General features: G+C 36.0%; 1 protein-coding gene across 1 annotated transcript in view; it reads left to right on the top strand.

The window, feature by feature from the left end:
* ena (ENAH actin regulator enabled) overlaps positions 1-16,353 on the top strand; it is a 189,697-nt gene that overhangs the window by 133,078 nt on the left and 40,266 nt on the right. Inside the window, exons 7-8 of the mRNA XM_090370151.1 lie at positions 11,279-11,373; positions 15,545-15,578. Coding sequence (XP_090226277.1) covers positions 11,279-11,373; positions 15,545-15,578 — 129 coding nt within the window. The remainder of the gene's footprint in view (positions 1-11,278; positions 11,374-15,544; positions 15,579-16,353) is intronic.

The raw sequence follows: 16,353 nt of genomic DNA, 5'->3' as shown, positions 1-16,353 counted from the left end.
AGCAGCAAATGATGCAAGAAAGAAAGCTTATACAGCATCAGCCAAAAAAAAAAGAAAAAGAAAAATCCCATTTCACTTATCCATCACCTCCAATAATGTATCTATTTTTTTTTTTTTTTTGAATTAATCAAACTATGAACTTCCACAACAATGGATGGAAGCTTATTCCAGCAATCAATCACCTGTTGGCTAAAGGCAAACTTCTGCACATCTATTCTGCAACCATCCTTCTACAATTTGAATTTGCTTCTTCATATGCATACTCTGAGCTAGAGGAAGAATCCCAGGAGCATTGAGTTTCCTCAAGCCATTCAAAACATTAAACACCTCAATCAGATTGCCTCGCAGGTGCCTAATCTCCAGATGTTGCGATTTACAGAACTGAAGCCTTTCTTTGTAAGAACATCCCTTTGTTCCTCTCACCAATCTCATTTCCCTTCTGTACCCATTCTAGCAGTTCTATATCCTTCCTAAAATGAGGCCTCTAGACCTGTATGCAGTACTCACGATGTGGCCTGACCATTATCTTATACAATCACCAATGGGATATCCCTGCTAGCAAAATTCCTGTGTATCATTGACAAAACCTAATGAGCTGCCCTGGAAGCCTATCTGCACTGCTCATAGAACTTCATATTAGACTGCGCAATTACCCCAGGTCCTTTTCATTTTCCATTATCCTGATTGTAGTATCACACAGTAGGTATGTTTTTCTGGAATTGCTGCAACCCATATGCAGTACCTTGCATTTGTCAATGTTAAACTTCAATTGCTATTTCTTAGCTCATCATTGCCGACCGGGCTAGCCAGGTTGGTAAAGTGCCTGCCTGACAACCCAAAGGTCGCGGGTTCAAATCCTGCCTCAGGCTTGGATCAGAGTAAAATGCAAAAACTTAGAGGTGCATTATGGCCACAGAAGCCGAGGCACTAACAACAACAAAAAAAAATCTTAGCTCATCTGCCTAATTTTTCTTGTTGCAGCAGCGTACCTTCATTACTATCGTTAACTACCCTGTCAGTATAGACATTAAACCCGATACACCTTCATCTGTATCATTAATAAACAACAATGGGACCAGCACCAAACCCTGCAGGACCCCAATAACAATGTTAGTCCGTGATGGGCAGTGTCCATTGATAACCACTGTCTTCTAACACTCAACCATTCCTTTATCCACAGCTGCAAATTGCCTTTAATGTCACATTGCTCCAATTTGTAGAGAAGTCTTTTGTGTGCATTAGTATCAAAAGCTCTCCCAAAATCTGATCTTTCCTGAAATAATTTTTTGCCTCTAGCTTCCTTTGTCATTGCATCATAGTATTCATTCAGATTGATCAGTCGAGATCTCCCCTCAACAAACCCATGCTCTGACTGAAGTATAACCACTCCTGTCTAGATGGTCCTGCATTGCCTCTTTAACCATTGACTCCATTATTTTCCCTGAAACAGAAGTTAAGCTAGCAGGTCTGTAATTACTCATGTCACACTTTGATCCCCTTTGTGACTTGATGACACTTTCACATATCTCCAGTCTACAGGGACCTTCCCTGAATCCAGAGATGCTCTCATAATTATGGCTAAGAGTTTGCTTATCTCCTAGTTATTCTAATACCGATATGGTATTAGAATAACTAGTATTGATAACTAATAATTAATATTAGAATAATGGTATTAGAAACCCAGTTCTGCTAATTTCACTTCTCTGCATTTAAGCTTCTAACATTGGCGATACTTCTCTTTGATGGTTCCATTGCAGTGGCATATATAGCGCTCTGTATATTGGTGTCTTTTAAGAGGCATGTGGAACTGGTTGATCTTCAGTGGGATATTCCAGTCAATATACAGTAATACCCCGACTTATGTGAACCCGGAGTTACGCGATTCTTGATTTTTTTTCTTGCTGTGATACGCATTGGACGTGTTTCGCGCGAACTCTACGTGCACAATTACAATTCTACAATCGAAAAAAGTTATGATTGTTTTGTTATACGTTTTCTAAACCCTTAAAAAACTGTCGTTCAAACGAAGTAAATCTGATTCTCCTGCACCTAGTAAGAAAAGGAAAATGATATCTTTGGAATGTAAACTTAACATTATCAAGGATATTGATAGCAGAATGAAAATTTGTGAATTGGCAAAGAAGTTTGAGCTACCGCAATCCACAGTAAGAACAATCATAAAAGATAAAGAAAGAATTCTCGAAGCGGTGAAAAATGCTCAATCCTTGAACTCAAGCATAATTCATAAACGTCATGGTATTATTGCTGAGGTGGAAACAATGCTGAAATTATGGTGTGATGATCAAGTAAAAGTGAAGAATTGTCCAGTCAATCAGAACACTGTGCTATCAAGCTAAGCTGATTTTTGAGAGGTTGAAAGAAGAAGCTGGGGAGGCAGGCAAAGATGAAAACTTTGTAGCTAGTAACGTTTGGTTCAACCGATTTAAAACTCGCTGTAACTGGCACAGTATCGTGGAGAGTGGAGAGGCTGCAAGTGCCGATAAAGAAGCTGCGTCTTCTTTTCCTGAGACATTCAAGACTATGATAGAAGAAGGTGACTATAGCAGTGAAATTATATTTAACATGGATGAGACTGGCCTGTTCTGGAAGCAGATGCCTAAAAGAACTTTTATCGCACGTGAAGGAAAAAACCTTCCAGGCTTTAAGGTTTCCAAAGACCGATTGACATTGATGGTTGGTGGGAATGCAGCTGGTGACTTCAAGTTAAAACCTCTCTTAATTTATCACTCCGAAAACCCAATAGTTTTAAAAAATATATCTAAAGTTAGCTTACCTGTGATTTGGAAGTCAAATCATAAAGCTTGGGTGACAGCTTCCGTTTTTGAGGAATGGTTTGGTCACCACTTTATACCCGAAGTCGAACATTATTGCAAGTCTAAACAGATTCCATTTAAAGTGATGCTTCTTATTGACAATGCACCTGGTCACCCTCCTGCCACCCTAATTAATTTCAACCCACGTGTGAAAGTTGTGTTTTGGCCTCCAAACACAACCAGCTTGCTTCAATCGATGGACCAGGGAGTCATCAAAACATTCAAGGCTTACTACATGAGGCATTTGTTTGCATGTCTGAATGAAGCTATGAGACAAAATAGTGAGATATCTGTTAAAGACTTTTGGAAACAATTCAATGTTTTAGATGCCGTAAGAATCATTGAAGAATCTTGGGATGAAATTCACAAAAAAACATTGAATGATGTCTGGAAGAAACTTTGTCCATTTTTTTTTCAAAAATGAGACGAAAACAATGCCAGAAACTGATCATGTCGCTCATGTGATAGAAGAAGTTGTTAATCTTGCCAGGCAATTAGATTTGGAAGTCAGTGGTGATGATGTCAACGAGCTGTTGGAATTACATAGTCAGGAGCTGACAATGAATGAGCTCATAGAGATGCGTGAGCAAAATGTCACTGAAGTATCCGACACTTCAGACCCAGTTCCACCAGAAAAGCACATGACAATTGCAAGTTTGGCAGGTCTCAGCTCAATTGAAAAGGGCTTAAAAATTTTAGAAAACATAGACTGCAACGAAGAACGCGTTATAGCTACAAAGCAAGGAATAAAAAAATTATTAGCTTGCTACGATGAAATTCTGTGTGAAAGAAAGAAGGCGCTGTGTTGTCAGACGAATTTGTTATATTTTATGAAGCCATCGACATCGAAATAGCTTTTTTACGTAACTCATATTTATTTTTTTAATACATATTTTGTATTAATATCTCTATATAACGGCAATTTTATTAAATATTTTTCTTCTAAACTAGTGTTTTTGTTAGTCCTTGGTCCCAATTAAACAAAATTTATATGTATTTATATGCAAAGTTGTACCCCGACTTACGCGAATTCGACTTAAGTGATTTTCGTCGGACCCACCTATCGCGTAACTTCGGGGTATTACTGTAATATAAATTTTCTTCTTACAGTAGTGACAAGGCTTCAGCCTATAATTTATCCAATTTTGCTTGGCTTAGTGGCAAAACATCCCCCATTCATTAGAAGCCATTTGGCTGGCTCCCTACTAACAGTTTAGGTGAGTATATTGGATCAGTGTCCTAATCAATTTCTACAAGTTTAGCTTATGAGATGTGTTTTACTAGTTAGATAGCCTAAATTTTTACACCTTTCAATAAATTGCTTTCTTATATATTTAAATAAATAAAATAAAATGCTACATACTATATAACAACTGCAAGTAACATTAAGTTATGGGATATCTTAAAATAGTCTCTTGTTGGTAATTGGACTACACTAACATTTTGCTTTCATCTTCCTCAGAGTGAGCAACCTGGATACACAATCTTACAGTACACATATTTTTGAAAATGTTATCATTCAGTTAATTTTTATAATGCATTATATAAATTAAATTGTTTTTGCTTGTCACATTACAAGTGTTGCTAGTTTATTTGTAATTTTCAACGTACAGTTTTTGTTTTATCTGTCTTAATCTGTCAGGAAGATGAATCTAACTTATGTTTACAAGTGTGTTAGTGATGATGAATGGAATTGATATCTGACACCTATTGGTTTATTTATGTGATTCCCATAAGTTGGTAGAAATCCAAGTGAGAGTATGTACGACATGGTGAAGATGGCATGTAAGAGCAACATGTCATCATCATTATAGTTTTTTCTTTGGTGGCAGTGAATCATTTATGCTTACATTGGACAGATTGCACTTTTTAAACATCATGGGCTCTGTCTTTCTGACCCTATTTTTGTCCAATGTAATAACATAGTTTTCTCCATCTTCACAAAAAATAGTAACACTATAGCTTCACTGTTAAATGACTGTGCTTGTCCAAATTGCATAAAATATGTGGAATACACTGAATGATATACTCAAGCATTTAGGGCATAAGCCTCAAGCTATGAAGGAGTCTAGACTATGTATAAATATAGTGCAAATGCATCAGAAATACATAGCTATATCTGAATAAATCAGAATATTGTTAAAACGGCATCGTTTTAAGTTATATCTCATATTGTGAATGCCTTCACAACGAGTTGCCATGATATTGCACTACTTCGAATAAGTAACGCTTCACCTATGGAGAAGGCTAATGTTACTTATTCTCAGATGGATACCACCACCCAGACGGCACCGTTTCAGGGCTATTTGGCCCTTCTTCGGTGGGTGGGTGGGTAGGTACCCGAGTGATGCAATGATGGCAAAACAGTTATGAAGTAACTCCACAATATGAGAGATGCCTGATGGTGTATCATGTATTTAGACTCAAGCGTTTAGGGCATAAGCCTCAAGCTATGAAGGAGTCTAGACTATGTATAAATATAGTGCAAATGCATCAGAAATACATAGCTATATCTGAATAAATCAGAATATGTTAAAACGGCATCGTTTTAAGTTATATCTCGTATTGTGAATGCCTTCACAACGAGTTACTTGGCAAAACAGTTACTTCATAACTGTTTTGCCATCATTGCATCACTCGGGTACCTACCCACCCACCAATATCATGGCAACTCGTTGTGAAGGCATTCACAATATGAGATATAACTTAAAACGATGCCGTTTTAACATATTCTGATTTATTCAGATATAGCTATGTATTTCTGATGCATTTGCACTATATTTATACATAGTCTAGACTCCTTCATAGCTTGAGGCTTATGCCCTAAACGCTTGAGTCTAAATACATGATACACCATCAGGCATCTCTCATATTGTGGAGTTACTTCATAACTGTTTTGCCATCATTGCATCACTCGGGTACCTACCCACCCACCGAAGAAGGGCCAAATAGCCCTGAAACGGTGCCGTCTGGGTGGTGGTATCCATCTGAGAATAAGTAACATTAGCCTTCTCCATAGGTGAAGCGTTACTTATTCGAAGTAGTGCAATATCATGGCAACTCGTTGTGAAGGCATTCACAATATGAGATATAACTTAAAACGATGCCGTTTTAACAATATTCTGATTTATTCAGATATAGCTATGTATTTCTGATGCATTTGCACTATATTTATACATAGACTGAATGATATATTAAATATCACTGAGTATAAGTTTTATTCTTTTAGATATGAAAAATACAAAAAACATTAGACCATGTTTTTTGTATATGGGTGCAGCTAAATTTGACACGCATTTAACTATAAAAAGTCACATGCAAGATTTTCCATTTATTATAAAATCTGGAAAAGGCTTAGTGTACTATATATAGATGTGATTTTTCATCTTTCTTATTGAGATATCATGTAGATGAGATTTTTAAATTGTTTTAAATTGGCATCAAATTTCTTTAATTGTTCTTATGCTCATTTATTTACAAATGAGCATAAGAACAATTTTAAAAAAATGTAAAAATAGATGTAGCATTTCAGAGTAAAGATGAAAATCCCGTGCTGTTTTTGTAAAGGGGGAAAAAAAAAAAAAAAAAAAAAAAGACTGTTGAGATTGCATAAAAGACAAACAGAAAAGCAAGCGTTGGATTTAGTAGTGTTTTCAACCAGCAGTCTAACAATGTACCCGAAGTGATTATTAATTATGTAAAGCTGAACAGTTCTCCAATTGCAGAGCAGATGAGTTTAAATGATCAAGCTCCTTTTCCTTACACCGACTACTATTTACATAAATGCGCATCGAGAGACAATGTAAACTACCACCGTGGAGCTCTGTTGTATGGGCTGATGTAGCAAGTACCAGATGGCTTCTGGACGCGATATCAATGTTTTGATGAGCATGCCGATGGATAGTTTTCTCATTATTTTGACAATGTCAAACTCTGGGTGCTCGTTCACAATCATAATGATCTGTTGCTGTAAATTTCTGATTCCTTAGTTTGTCTTGTTCATGTACTCAACAACATACACAGTGCAAGAGTATTCCTCCGTAATGAATTGGATGTCGATGTTTGATTTCAAAATGTTACAGATGAATAGGTTGAACAGACTGTGCCACTTCTCACTCAGTTGATGTTTGAGAAATATCCAAGTAATAGTAATAGGAGTTTACATCATTCACCCTGAAGAAGGTATCAGTGTCAGCATAATCGTTATCCTCTAGATTTTGCCACATCTTGCAGTGAGTGGCGTATTTTTGTTTGTCTTAGGCATGGGCACTAATATAGTAGTCGAGCGACAAGGCATGAATGGTGCTTCAAATTGACACGTCTCTTATTTATCCAGTTTTATTTTCTTGTAACACATCAATGTATGTCTGTGAGTCTGAAGCTTGATGCTCCCCGAAGCCTAATTAGCAGAGATAGATGCTAACTTGTTGATCATTGCGATGCCGTCTTCTTTGTTCTCACCCAAAGAATCTTTGGGAGCATTATTTAACCACAGAAAAATGTGCGTGTGTGGACTACTGCAATTTTGAAATTATATGCACTTGAATAAAGTTGACCTTGTAAAATTGACAAAATGGGCTATAATGTTTCGACTGCAATATGAATATGTTCATAATTACATCCATAATCTTTAAGTGTCTCACAAGTTACAGTGTCTGTGTTCACTAGCATCATCTGCATGAAGTCTATGTTGTTTGCATCATCCTCATTAATATCGTGCCTTATTCCGTAACTTGTACAATAGCTGAAGCAAGCACAGCCAACTAATTTCGTTACAGAGAAATACTCTTATGTTGTGTACGTCATTGAGTACGTGAACAAGGTGAGCTAACTTTCCAATCTTAGGCGGGGTGGAAAATTTTAGCCACAAATGTTGTATCTGTTGCTCTTTGTTGTATAATGACTAATTTTACAGCTGAAAGCTTGAAGTACTGTTGATTATCTATTAAGATTCTTAGCAAAGCTTATTATCTTAGTACTCGCCTCTAGATCCGTATTGGTTAGGGTTAAATTTACATAAAGGAAAAGAAAGTAAAGAGAGTAACAGTATAAAGTAAAAGTTCCCAGTTATATTAATAGATTAATTAATTTAAAAACATGTCTCAAGGAAGAGGAAGTGCACCACTTTTTCCTGGTTGTTATTTATAAAATTATGAAGAAGATTCGCGTGTTTGAAAAAACCAAACATTGAATTTGTACAGTGTGGCTGCTGTATGGTGGTTGGTTCAAGTACGTTAGCATGATACTCTATAGTCATCTTTAACCAGTTCATGAAACTTAAAGCTTTGCATTAGTCAGTATTGTGTAATGGAAGAGAATTGATTGAACAAAAAAATAATAAATAAATAATGCAAAATATTTTTAGATACAGTACCATATCTAATTTACTACTACAGTTTTTGACCTACATGGGCATGTATGTCTGGGAATCTGTTTTGGAAATCTGGACAGAGTCTGGAAAAGTAATTTTGAAGTATTCTGGAAGACTTCGAATAGAGAATCTCTATTAAACCTGTTCAGTTTTTTGATTTCTAAAAGTTACCATTTTGTATCCAAATCCACTTCAGGTACCAGTGCCAACCATTTGGTCCTTGAGGCTGTGACAGACATTCTCCCAGGTGTTACAAGCTAGGCTTGCTACATGGGAGGCTAAAATGCTGATAAACAGATCTTCAGGTGACACTTAAGTCAAGTGGACTGAATTTTAGCAAAGTCATGTTGTTCTGCAGCAGCCAAATATAATTGCAACTTCATAATGGTGGGATTAGTAGTAAACCTGAGTATAATTCCCACATGGCTAAGTCCTGAAATATGTCACCTAGTATACTGAAGTTGACCACCTGAGTTTCAACTAACATAAGCAAGGGTCAAGGTGTGGCATCCCTGCCACACACAGGAATGTACCTCTCCATATTACAAGGCAATGGTAGTAAATGGACTCTGATCAACCGGTTCAGTACCACCTCTTTGCTTATCATAGTCTTCAAGTGGTGAAACCCATGTTTAGTCTCCAGAGTAAAGCTCAGCCCCCCCCCATCATGCAGTATGATTGTCTTTTGTGGTTATGATGGGCATCATGCCAAGATCCAATCTTTACATTTCAAGGGTATAGCTATAAAATGGTGTTTGCATGCTGGCCATCAGGTAGTCCACTGGACCAAACATATTAGTAATTCTCTAGCAGGCAACTAGATCAACTAGTATATAATCTTGATGCCTCTATGCCAGACGGATTGGAGGGAGTCCAAGTAGTATATATGCATGGGGGGGACATTTTCAAGGCCCCCATTATGTCAAAGTGCTGGGTATATATCTAGCCATGTGAACACCATGTCCAAAAATTCCATTATTTCATGCAACATGTCATCCCCACCTTTTCTTACTACTGAATACACCATGAATAGCCAAACTAATGGAACAAACTTATCTGCAAAAAGATCCATGCCCCCCAAACGCTCCTCCTTCATTTCACAAATGTATGTGGTCTTAGTTCCAATCTCAATGATGTCCATTTCCACATACAGTCTACCAAGTACCACTTACTTTTTCTGACAGAATCCCGGTTATTGTTTGATTCAACCACTGCTCATACAAGTTCTGCTTATTTGCTGTACAATTCCTTATGCATAAAAGGTGGTACTTGTGCATATGTCTCTGTGATATACCCTATCAGAGATTTAGCACCTTGGAATCTCCTGTTTGTTACATGAATCGCATATCTAGACATGCTGGAACAATATGCATTTTCTCAGATTGCATACCTACAGCCCAACTCCAGCTGGCTTCCATTTTCTAGTCACATGGACCAGCTGGTCAAGATGCTGAGGCTTTTGCAGTTACTAATGACACAGATTGTTCATCTGCGAGATTTCTTTTATTCTTTTCCTTGGTTGGATTACTGTTTTAAATCTTCTGATGTAAATGTTTGCTCAGATCATGTCAGTGAAATTATTCTTGTAGGGATGAAATCCTTTCTTCCACAGTCCGCCTTAAAATCTCATTCTTTATCTAAACCTTGATTTTCCAATAAATATGCTAAAGCTGTTCAAAATAAGAATGTTGCATATCACAGTTGCCTTACATTGCCTTACATTCAAATCTACAGGTTCATTTTCTGCCTACATCAAAGCTTGCAACTGTTGTAAATTAATCAGTCTAAACTAGATTTTGAATGTAAAGAATGTAGATTTTAAATGTACAGGCCAAGAGTAGAAGACTAATTTCTTTCCCAATAAAAGTTAACATTTTCTAGTGCACTGGGTTTTTTTTTACGAGATATTTAAAATCGAGCATTCTTGGTCTCTAGCCAAAGCTATTAGGTGCAACTTTTGCCCATTTATACCACATCTGTCAAAACCAGATGGTTCTATTGCCACCTCAGCTAAAGATAGTGTTGACCTGCTCATATCTTACTTTTCATATAATGCTGTATTGATGATCTTGGCAAAACACTTACCATTCCTAATACACTCCTTTCAATGCCTTCTGTGGTCTTCCATCTAAAGGGTGTCAGAAGAATTTTGAACAGTCTTTGCTATTGATATTCTTGATTTCATAGGCCAAAACCATGATTTCTTGTCATGTTATGTTTTTCAATGAGGCAATATTTTCATTTTGGGAAAGTTAATTAGCACAGTGTTTGAATATGGGGTTCTGAAAATCTGCACTGTATCCAAGAGCACATTTGAGACAACCAAAAAGTGAATGTATGGTGTGGCCTTATGAAGGACATGATTATCAGACCATTCTTCTTGGAGGATACTGTTACAGGAATCACATACCTAGACATGCTGAAACAGTATGTTCAGATTGCACATCTACAGCCCAACATAATACTCTAAGCAAGGTGGAGAACCACCTCATTGGAGCAACTGGTGTACACTGCTCTCTCTCAACAACATGTTTCCAGACTGTTATATTGGGTGTGGTGGATTGATACCATGTCCCCTCATTCTCAGGACATAACTTCCTTAGATTTCTTCATCTGTAGCTCTGTGAAACACATGCTGGAACAATATGCATTTTCTCAGATTGCATACCTACAGAGCAAACATAGTCTGAAATCAAGTAGCATGTAGATACTCTTTGTTGCACTAAAGAAGCTCATGTAAAAGTTTGCTGACTTTTTTTTATTATAAACAATTTTTGAGTTTTCTTTTCCAATAAAAAGTTGACATTTTCTAGTCCACTGGGTTTTCTTTTACGAGATATTTAAAATCAAGGACATTCAAAAGGGCCTCCCTGTATAATTTTTCTAGCTGGCTTGCAGGATTATTGATTTTCCAGATAAAAACTCTCTCTCTCTCTCTCTCTCTCTCTCTCTCTCTCTCTCTCTCTCTCTCTCTCTCTCTCTCTCTCGCACTAAATTTTATGATTCAGATAACTGCATTTTAAATTTTTCTGAAGGAAGATTTTGAATATATATTTTTTTATTCTTTATTTAGCCTAGTGAAGAAAAGCCCGTTGATCCAAGAACAACTGTTGCCATAGGAGGCATGGCAAGTATGATGGATGAAATGACAAGGACTCTTGCTAGAAGGTTTTACTTTTTTTTTTTTACTGTTTGTAATTACTACATATATTATTATTATATATATTTTTTATTGATAAGGTAACCAATAACAGTGTATCTGAAAGCTGAAGAGTAAACAAAACTGAGACTGTTTTAACAACTACATCCAGCAATAAGATAAACCATTAAAGGATTTTCTAAACAAATACACCAAGAATTAAGTTTTCTGGTAAGAGAAAAATAAAGAAGAGAAAAAAATTACACAGGTTTGAGTTCTGTTCACTTTGTAGTTCAAAAGCAGTGGTATATTTGTGCATGTAGTAGTAATAGAGGCATGTAATGCAAGAAAGCAAGCTTATGTAGCATCAGCCAAAAAAAAACACAAACCATTTCACACATCCATTCCCTCTAAACATTTGTCCAGTTCCTCCTTGAATTTATTTAAGCTGTCAACTTCCACAATGACAGATGGAAGTTTGTTCCAGCAATCAATTACCCCCGCTGGCTAAAGGCAAATTTCTGCCCATATATTTTATAATTATTTTTTCCTCAATTTGAATTTATGCCCCCTCAGGTTTGTAATCGGAGCAAGAGGAATCCTGTCAAAATTGAGCCTGCTCAACCCATTCAAGGCCTTATACACCTCAATCAGATCACCTCGCAGGTGCCTAGTCTCCAGATGCTGCAATTTGCAGAAATTAAGCCTTTCTTGGTAAGATCACCCCTACGTTCCTCCCCCCACCAATCTTGTTGCCCTTCTCTGTACTCACTCAAGGAATTCTACATGGGGTTACTTCTACCCATATGCAATACTTTGCATTTGTCAATGTTAAACTTCAGTTGCCACTTCTCAGCCCATCTGCCCAACTTTTCTAGATCCTGTTGCAGTAGCACGCTGCCATTACTGTGATTAACAACCCTGCCGACCGTTGTCATCTGCAAACTTCAACATTAAGCCTGATATAAAACTTCATCTTTATGTAGTTCATCAGAGATTGAGAATTGTCAAAAAAAAGTCATTGAGAGACTCATTTGCTGATCTGAACATTCTGTTTAGTGGACTAAATTTCAGGAGTTTCACATTGGCAGAGCCTAGGTGAAACAGCATGCAATTCTTGGCTTGTCTAGGAGGAGCATAGATTTTGATTTTTCTTAATTGAATCTATGAAATCTATGGGGGAAACTGAAAAATCAAGATTTTTCAGTTGCCTCGTAGGTGTCAGTCAATTACTTTATTCACTGTTATACAGTAGGCCCTCATTATAATGCAGTTTGTTTTATGCTGATTTGCTATAATGCTGTTCTTATATTATAACCTATATCTCACTATAACACTGTCAACTTGCTACAATTCTCTTTTAACAGCAATGAAAAGTTGCGCATTGTATTTGCTTGTATGTATATGAGCTCCCTGACCATAGACATCATTCAGTACAGCGTCTGTAACGGACAATTTACTTGAACATTGTATAATTACAAAACAATTCTGATCATGGACAATGTGCCAGGCCATCCAAGCACAGAGAGCTTAGCCGACTTGAACGATCATATTGATATTTTTTTCATGCCTCCAAACACTACAACTCTGATTCACCCACTGGACCAAGATGTTATTGCCACATTTAAAGCCTACTACATAAGGAACACAGAAAGAAGAGCAGTTTTCCCACATAGTAATTTAAACCCTTCACAACAAGAATCACTTATCTAACAAGAGATGCTGTTGGTGATTTGCACTTTCATCACATGGCTTAATAATAATATTTCACCAAAAATATACTTTAAATCAGTAGCTGTATTGTATAGATATTTTTTATAGTTCTAATTAATAGCTATTGTATAGCTGTTAAAAACCTAAAATTTTAAACTTTTTAATATTTTAGATAAAATATTTAAAAAAATTTTTAGTTGCTATTGTATAAGTATTAAATATAACTTCATAAAATCTGAAAATATTTCAGTTTTACTCATTTTACTTTCATAAGTTGATGCTTTATGAGGTCACTGGAATGTTTGTAAAATTGAGATGTGATTTTGTGAATTAAGTGTCCATGTTAAGTATCAAATGTCTTTGTTCTTAAGAGCAAAAATTCAAAAACTTGGGAGCTCATTGTACAGTAATACCCCGACTTACGCGAACTCGGAGTTGCGCGGTTCTTGATTTTTTTCGTTTGGTGTATATCTAAAATTAGCTTACCATGATTTGGAAATCAAATCATAAAGCTTGGGTGACAGCTTCTGTTTTTGAGGACTCATTTGGTCACCACTTCATACCCGAAGTCAAACATTATTGCAAGTCTAAACAGATTCCATTTAAAGTGATGCTTCTTATTGACAATGCACCCAGTCACCCTACTTCCACCCTAATTCATTTCGACTCACGTGTGAAAGTTATGTTTTTGCCTCCAAACACAACCAGCTTGTGCGAAGAGAAGAAGTTGTACTTGCAAGGGCACGAATAGGACATACGTATCTCACTCACCTCCATCTACTCACAGGAGAGGATCCTCCTCAGTGTCCACACTGTTTAACACAGTTATCAGTGAAACATATTCTAATTGACTGCCCACAGTATCAACAAGACAGAACATCCGTCCTGTCTTCCTTGAGAAATCTACGAGAACCAATGACACTAAATAACATTATTGGCGAGGAAGCAAATATCAATGAATTCTTCTCTTTCCTGAAAAAAATTGGACTATATCATAAATTCTGAAAGATCACTGGAACAAAAGGCAAGTTATTACAACTAATTTGTTTTTAGCAGTTTCCTATGAATAGGCGCACTATAGCCTCAGCAGCTTATGCGCCATTAAATTTCCATAACACACACACACACACACACAACCAGCTTGCTTCAACCGATGGACCAGGGAGTCATCAAAACATTCAAGGCTTACTACACGAGGCATTCGTTTGCACATCTGAATGAAGCTATGAGACAAATTAGTGAGATATCTGTTAAAGACTTTTGGAAACAATTCAATGTTTTAGATGCCGTAAGAATCATTGAAGAATCTTGGGATGAAATTCACAAAAAAACATTGAATGGTGTCTGGAAGAAACTTTGTCCATTTTTTTTTCAAAAACGAGACGAAAACAACGCCAGAAACTGATCATGTCGCTCATGTGATAGAAGTTGTTAATCTTGCCAGGCAATTAGATTTGGAAGTCAGTGGTGATGATGTCAACGAGCTGTTGGATTCACATAGTCAGGAGCTGACAGTGAATAAGCTCATAGAGATGTGTGAGCAAAACGTCACTGAAGTATCCGACACTTCAGACCCAGTTCCACCAGAAAAGCACATGACAGTTGCAAGTTTGACAGAAGGTCTCAGCTCAACTGAAAAGGGCTTAAAAATTTTAGAACACAGACTCCAATGAAGAACGCGTTATAGCTACAAAGCAAGGAATAAAAAAATTATTAGCTTGCTACGAAGAAATTCTGTGTGAGAAAAAGAAGGTGCTGTGTTGTCAGACGAATTTGTTATATTTTATGAAGCCATCGACATCGAAATAGCTTTTTTACATAACTCATTTATTTTTTAATACATATTTTGTATTAATATCTCTATATAACAGCAATTTTATTAAATATTTTTCTTCTAAACTGTGTTTTTGTTAGTCCTTGGTCCCAATTAAACAAAATTTATATGTATTTATATGCAAAGTTGTACCCGACTTACGCGAATTAAACTTAAGCGATTTTCGTCAGACCCACCTATCGCATAACTTCGGTGTATTACTGTATTGAATAACATGATTTGTCATATACCTTTTTGGGCAAATCATAATGGCCAACACATACAGCAGTTTTTGTAATCTATTAATATTCTTCAGTGAGTTACATTTCTTTTTGAATGTCACATAGTAATGATATATATATTCATAAGTGGCCATACTATTTATGAATATAATTATTAATCTGTTATGATATCTGATAACAATATTGTTTGTCAACAGTATAGGAATATCAAAGTCTAAAATTAAATTAATTACATCTGAATAAGTCTTATTTTCTTTTCTTTTCCAAAGTTTTGTCGAAAATTTATATTAACCATTGTACATTGAAATGTTTTCATCTTCACCATTTTAAATGGTCAAAACTATGTAGCAATTAATTAAAGCTAGTTTCAAATGTTTATTTTATTATTTTTCTTTGTAATTTTTAATGGTGCAAATATTTTTTAATTTTCAGGAGAGCACAGGCAGAAAACAGTCAGAGCAGTCAGGTAATACTGTATCATATACTTAAGCAGTAATTGCATTGTATACTTATTTATCCAGAATTAATTGAACATACGTTGAGACCCTTGCAGAATAAAACATTCATGAATGAAACAAAATATTAAGAAGACAAATTGATTCATACTGTGAAGAAGAAAATGAGGCAAGCATCAAAAGCTTACTTTTGGGAGTATGCTTGGACATATTTCCAAAAGTAAGTTTTTATGGATATAGCATTGTGTTGTGTTTGTCAGGTTTTAAACATCAAACATTACACAAGTGAATCTATAAAATTACTGTTGGCTTAAAACATGCACTATGTCAAGGTCTTAGTTTTTTTTTTTTATGCAGTGAAGTGCAAATATTTTGAGCAGACTGCTAGTTTAATTCAGATTTTCCTTGATTCCAGTTTAAAACAAAATTAGTGAAAAGTTTCCTGTGTTGATCTTAAATAATGGTCAGTTTAGTTCCCTTATTAATCACTAGTTTTTAATTTTAAGTATGTGTAAGAAAATAAAAGTAGCTGTATTATAATTAGTTATAAAAATAAATTTCTGTTTGAGATTGACTTTACTGGCAGTATATACACTGTTTTCGTTCTGCTCTGCTGTTCTCATTCTATTGGTTGATGACCATAACTCTCACACCAAGCAGCATTTTGTATCACATGTAGTACAGTCAAGCAGTTCCTGGACTGGCTGCACAGTATTGCTTTCAATAAATGCAGCATGATTTACTGTTGTCAGATTGCAGCCTGCATCTGCATCTACACATGTAGAA

The sequence above is a fragment of the Mastigoproctus giganteus genome, chromosome 3, assembly GCF_048544385.1.
Source record: "Mastigoproctus giganteus isolate SK-2022 chromosome 3, ASM4854438v1, whole genome shotgun sequence".
NCBI classification, from domain to species: domain Eukaryota; kingdom Metazoa; phylum Arthropoda; class Arachnida; order Uropygi; family Thelyphonidae; genus Mastigoproctus; species Mastigoproctus giganteus.
This window is presented reverse-complemented; position numbering and strand designations above follow the sequence as displayed.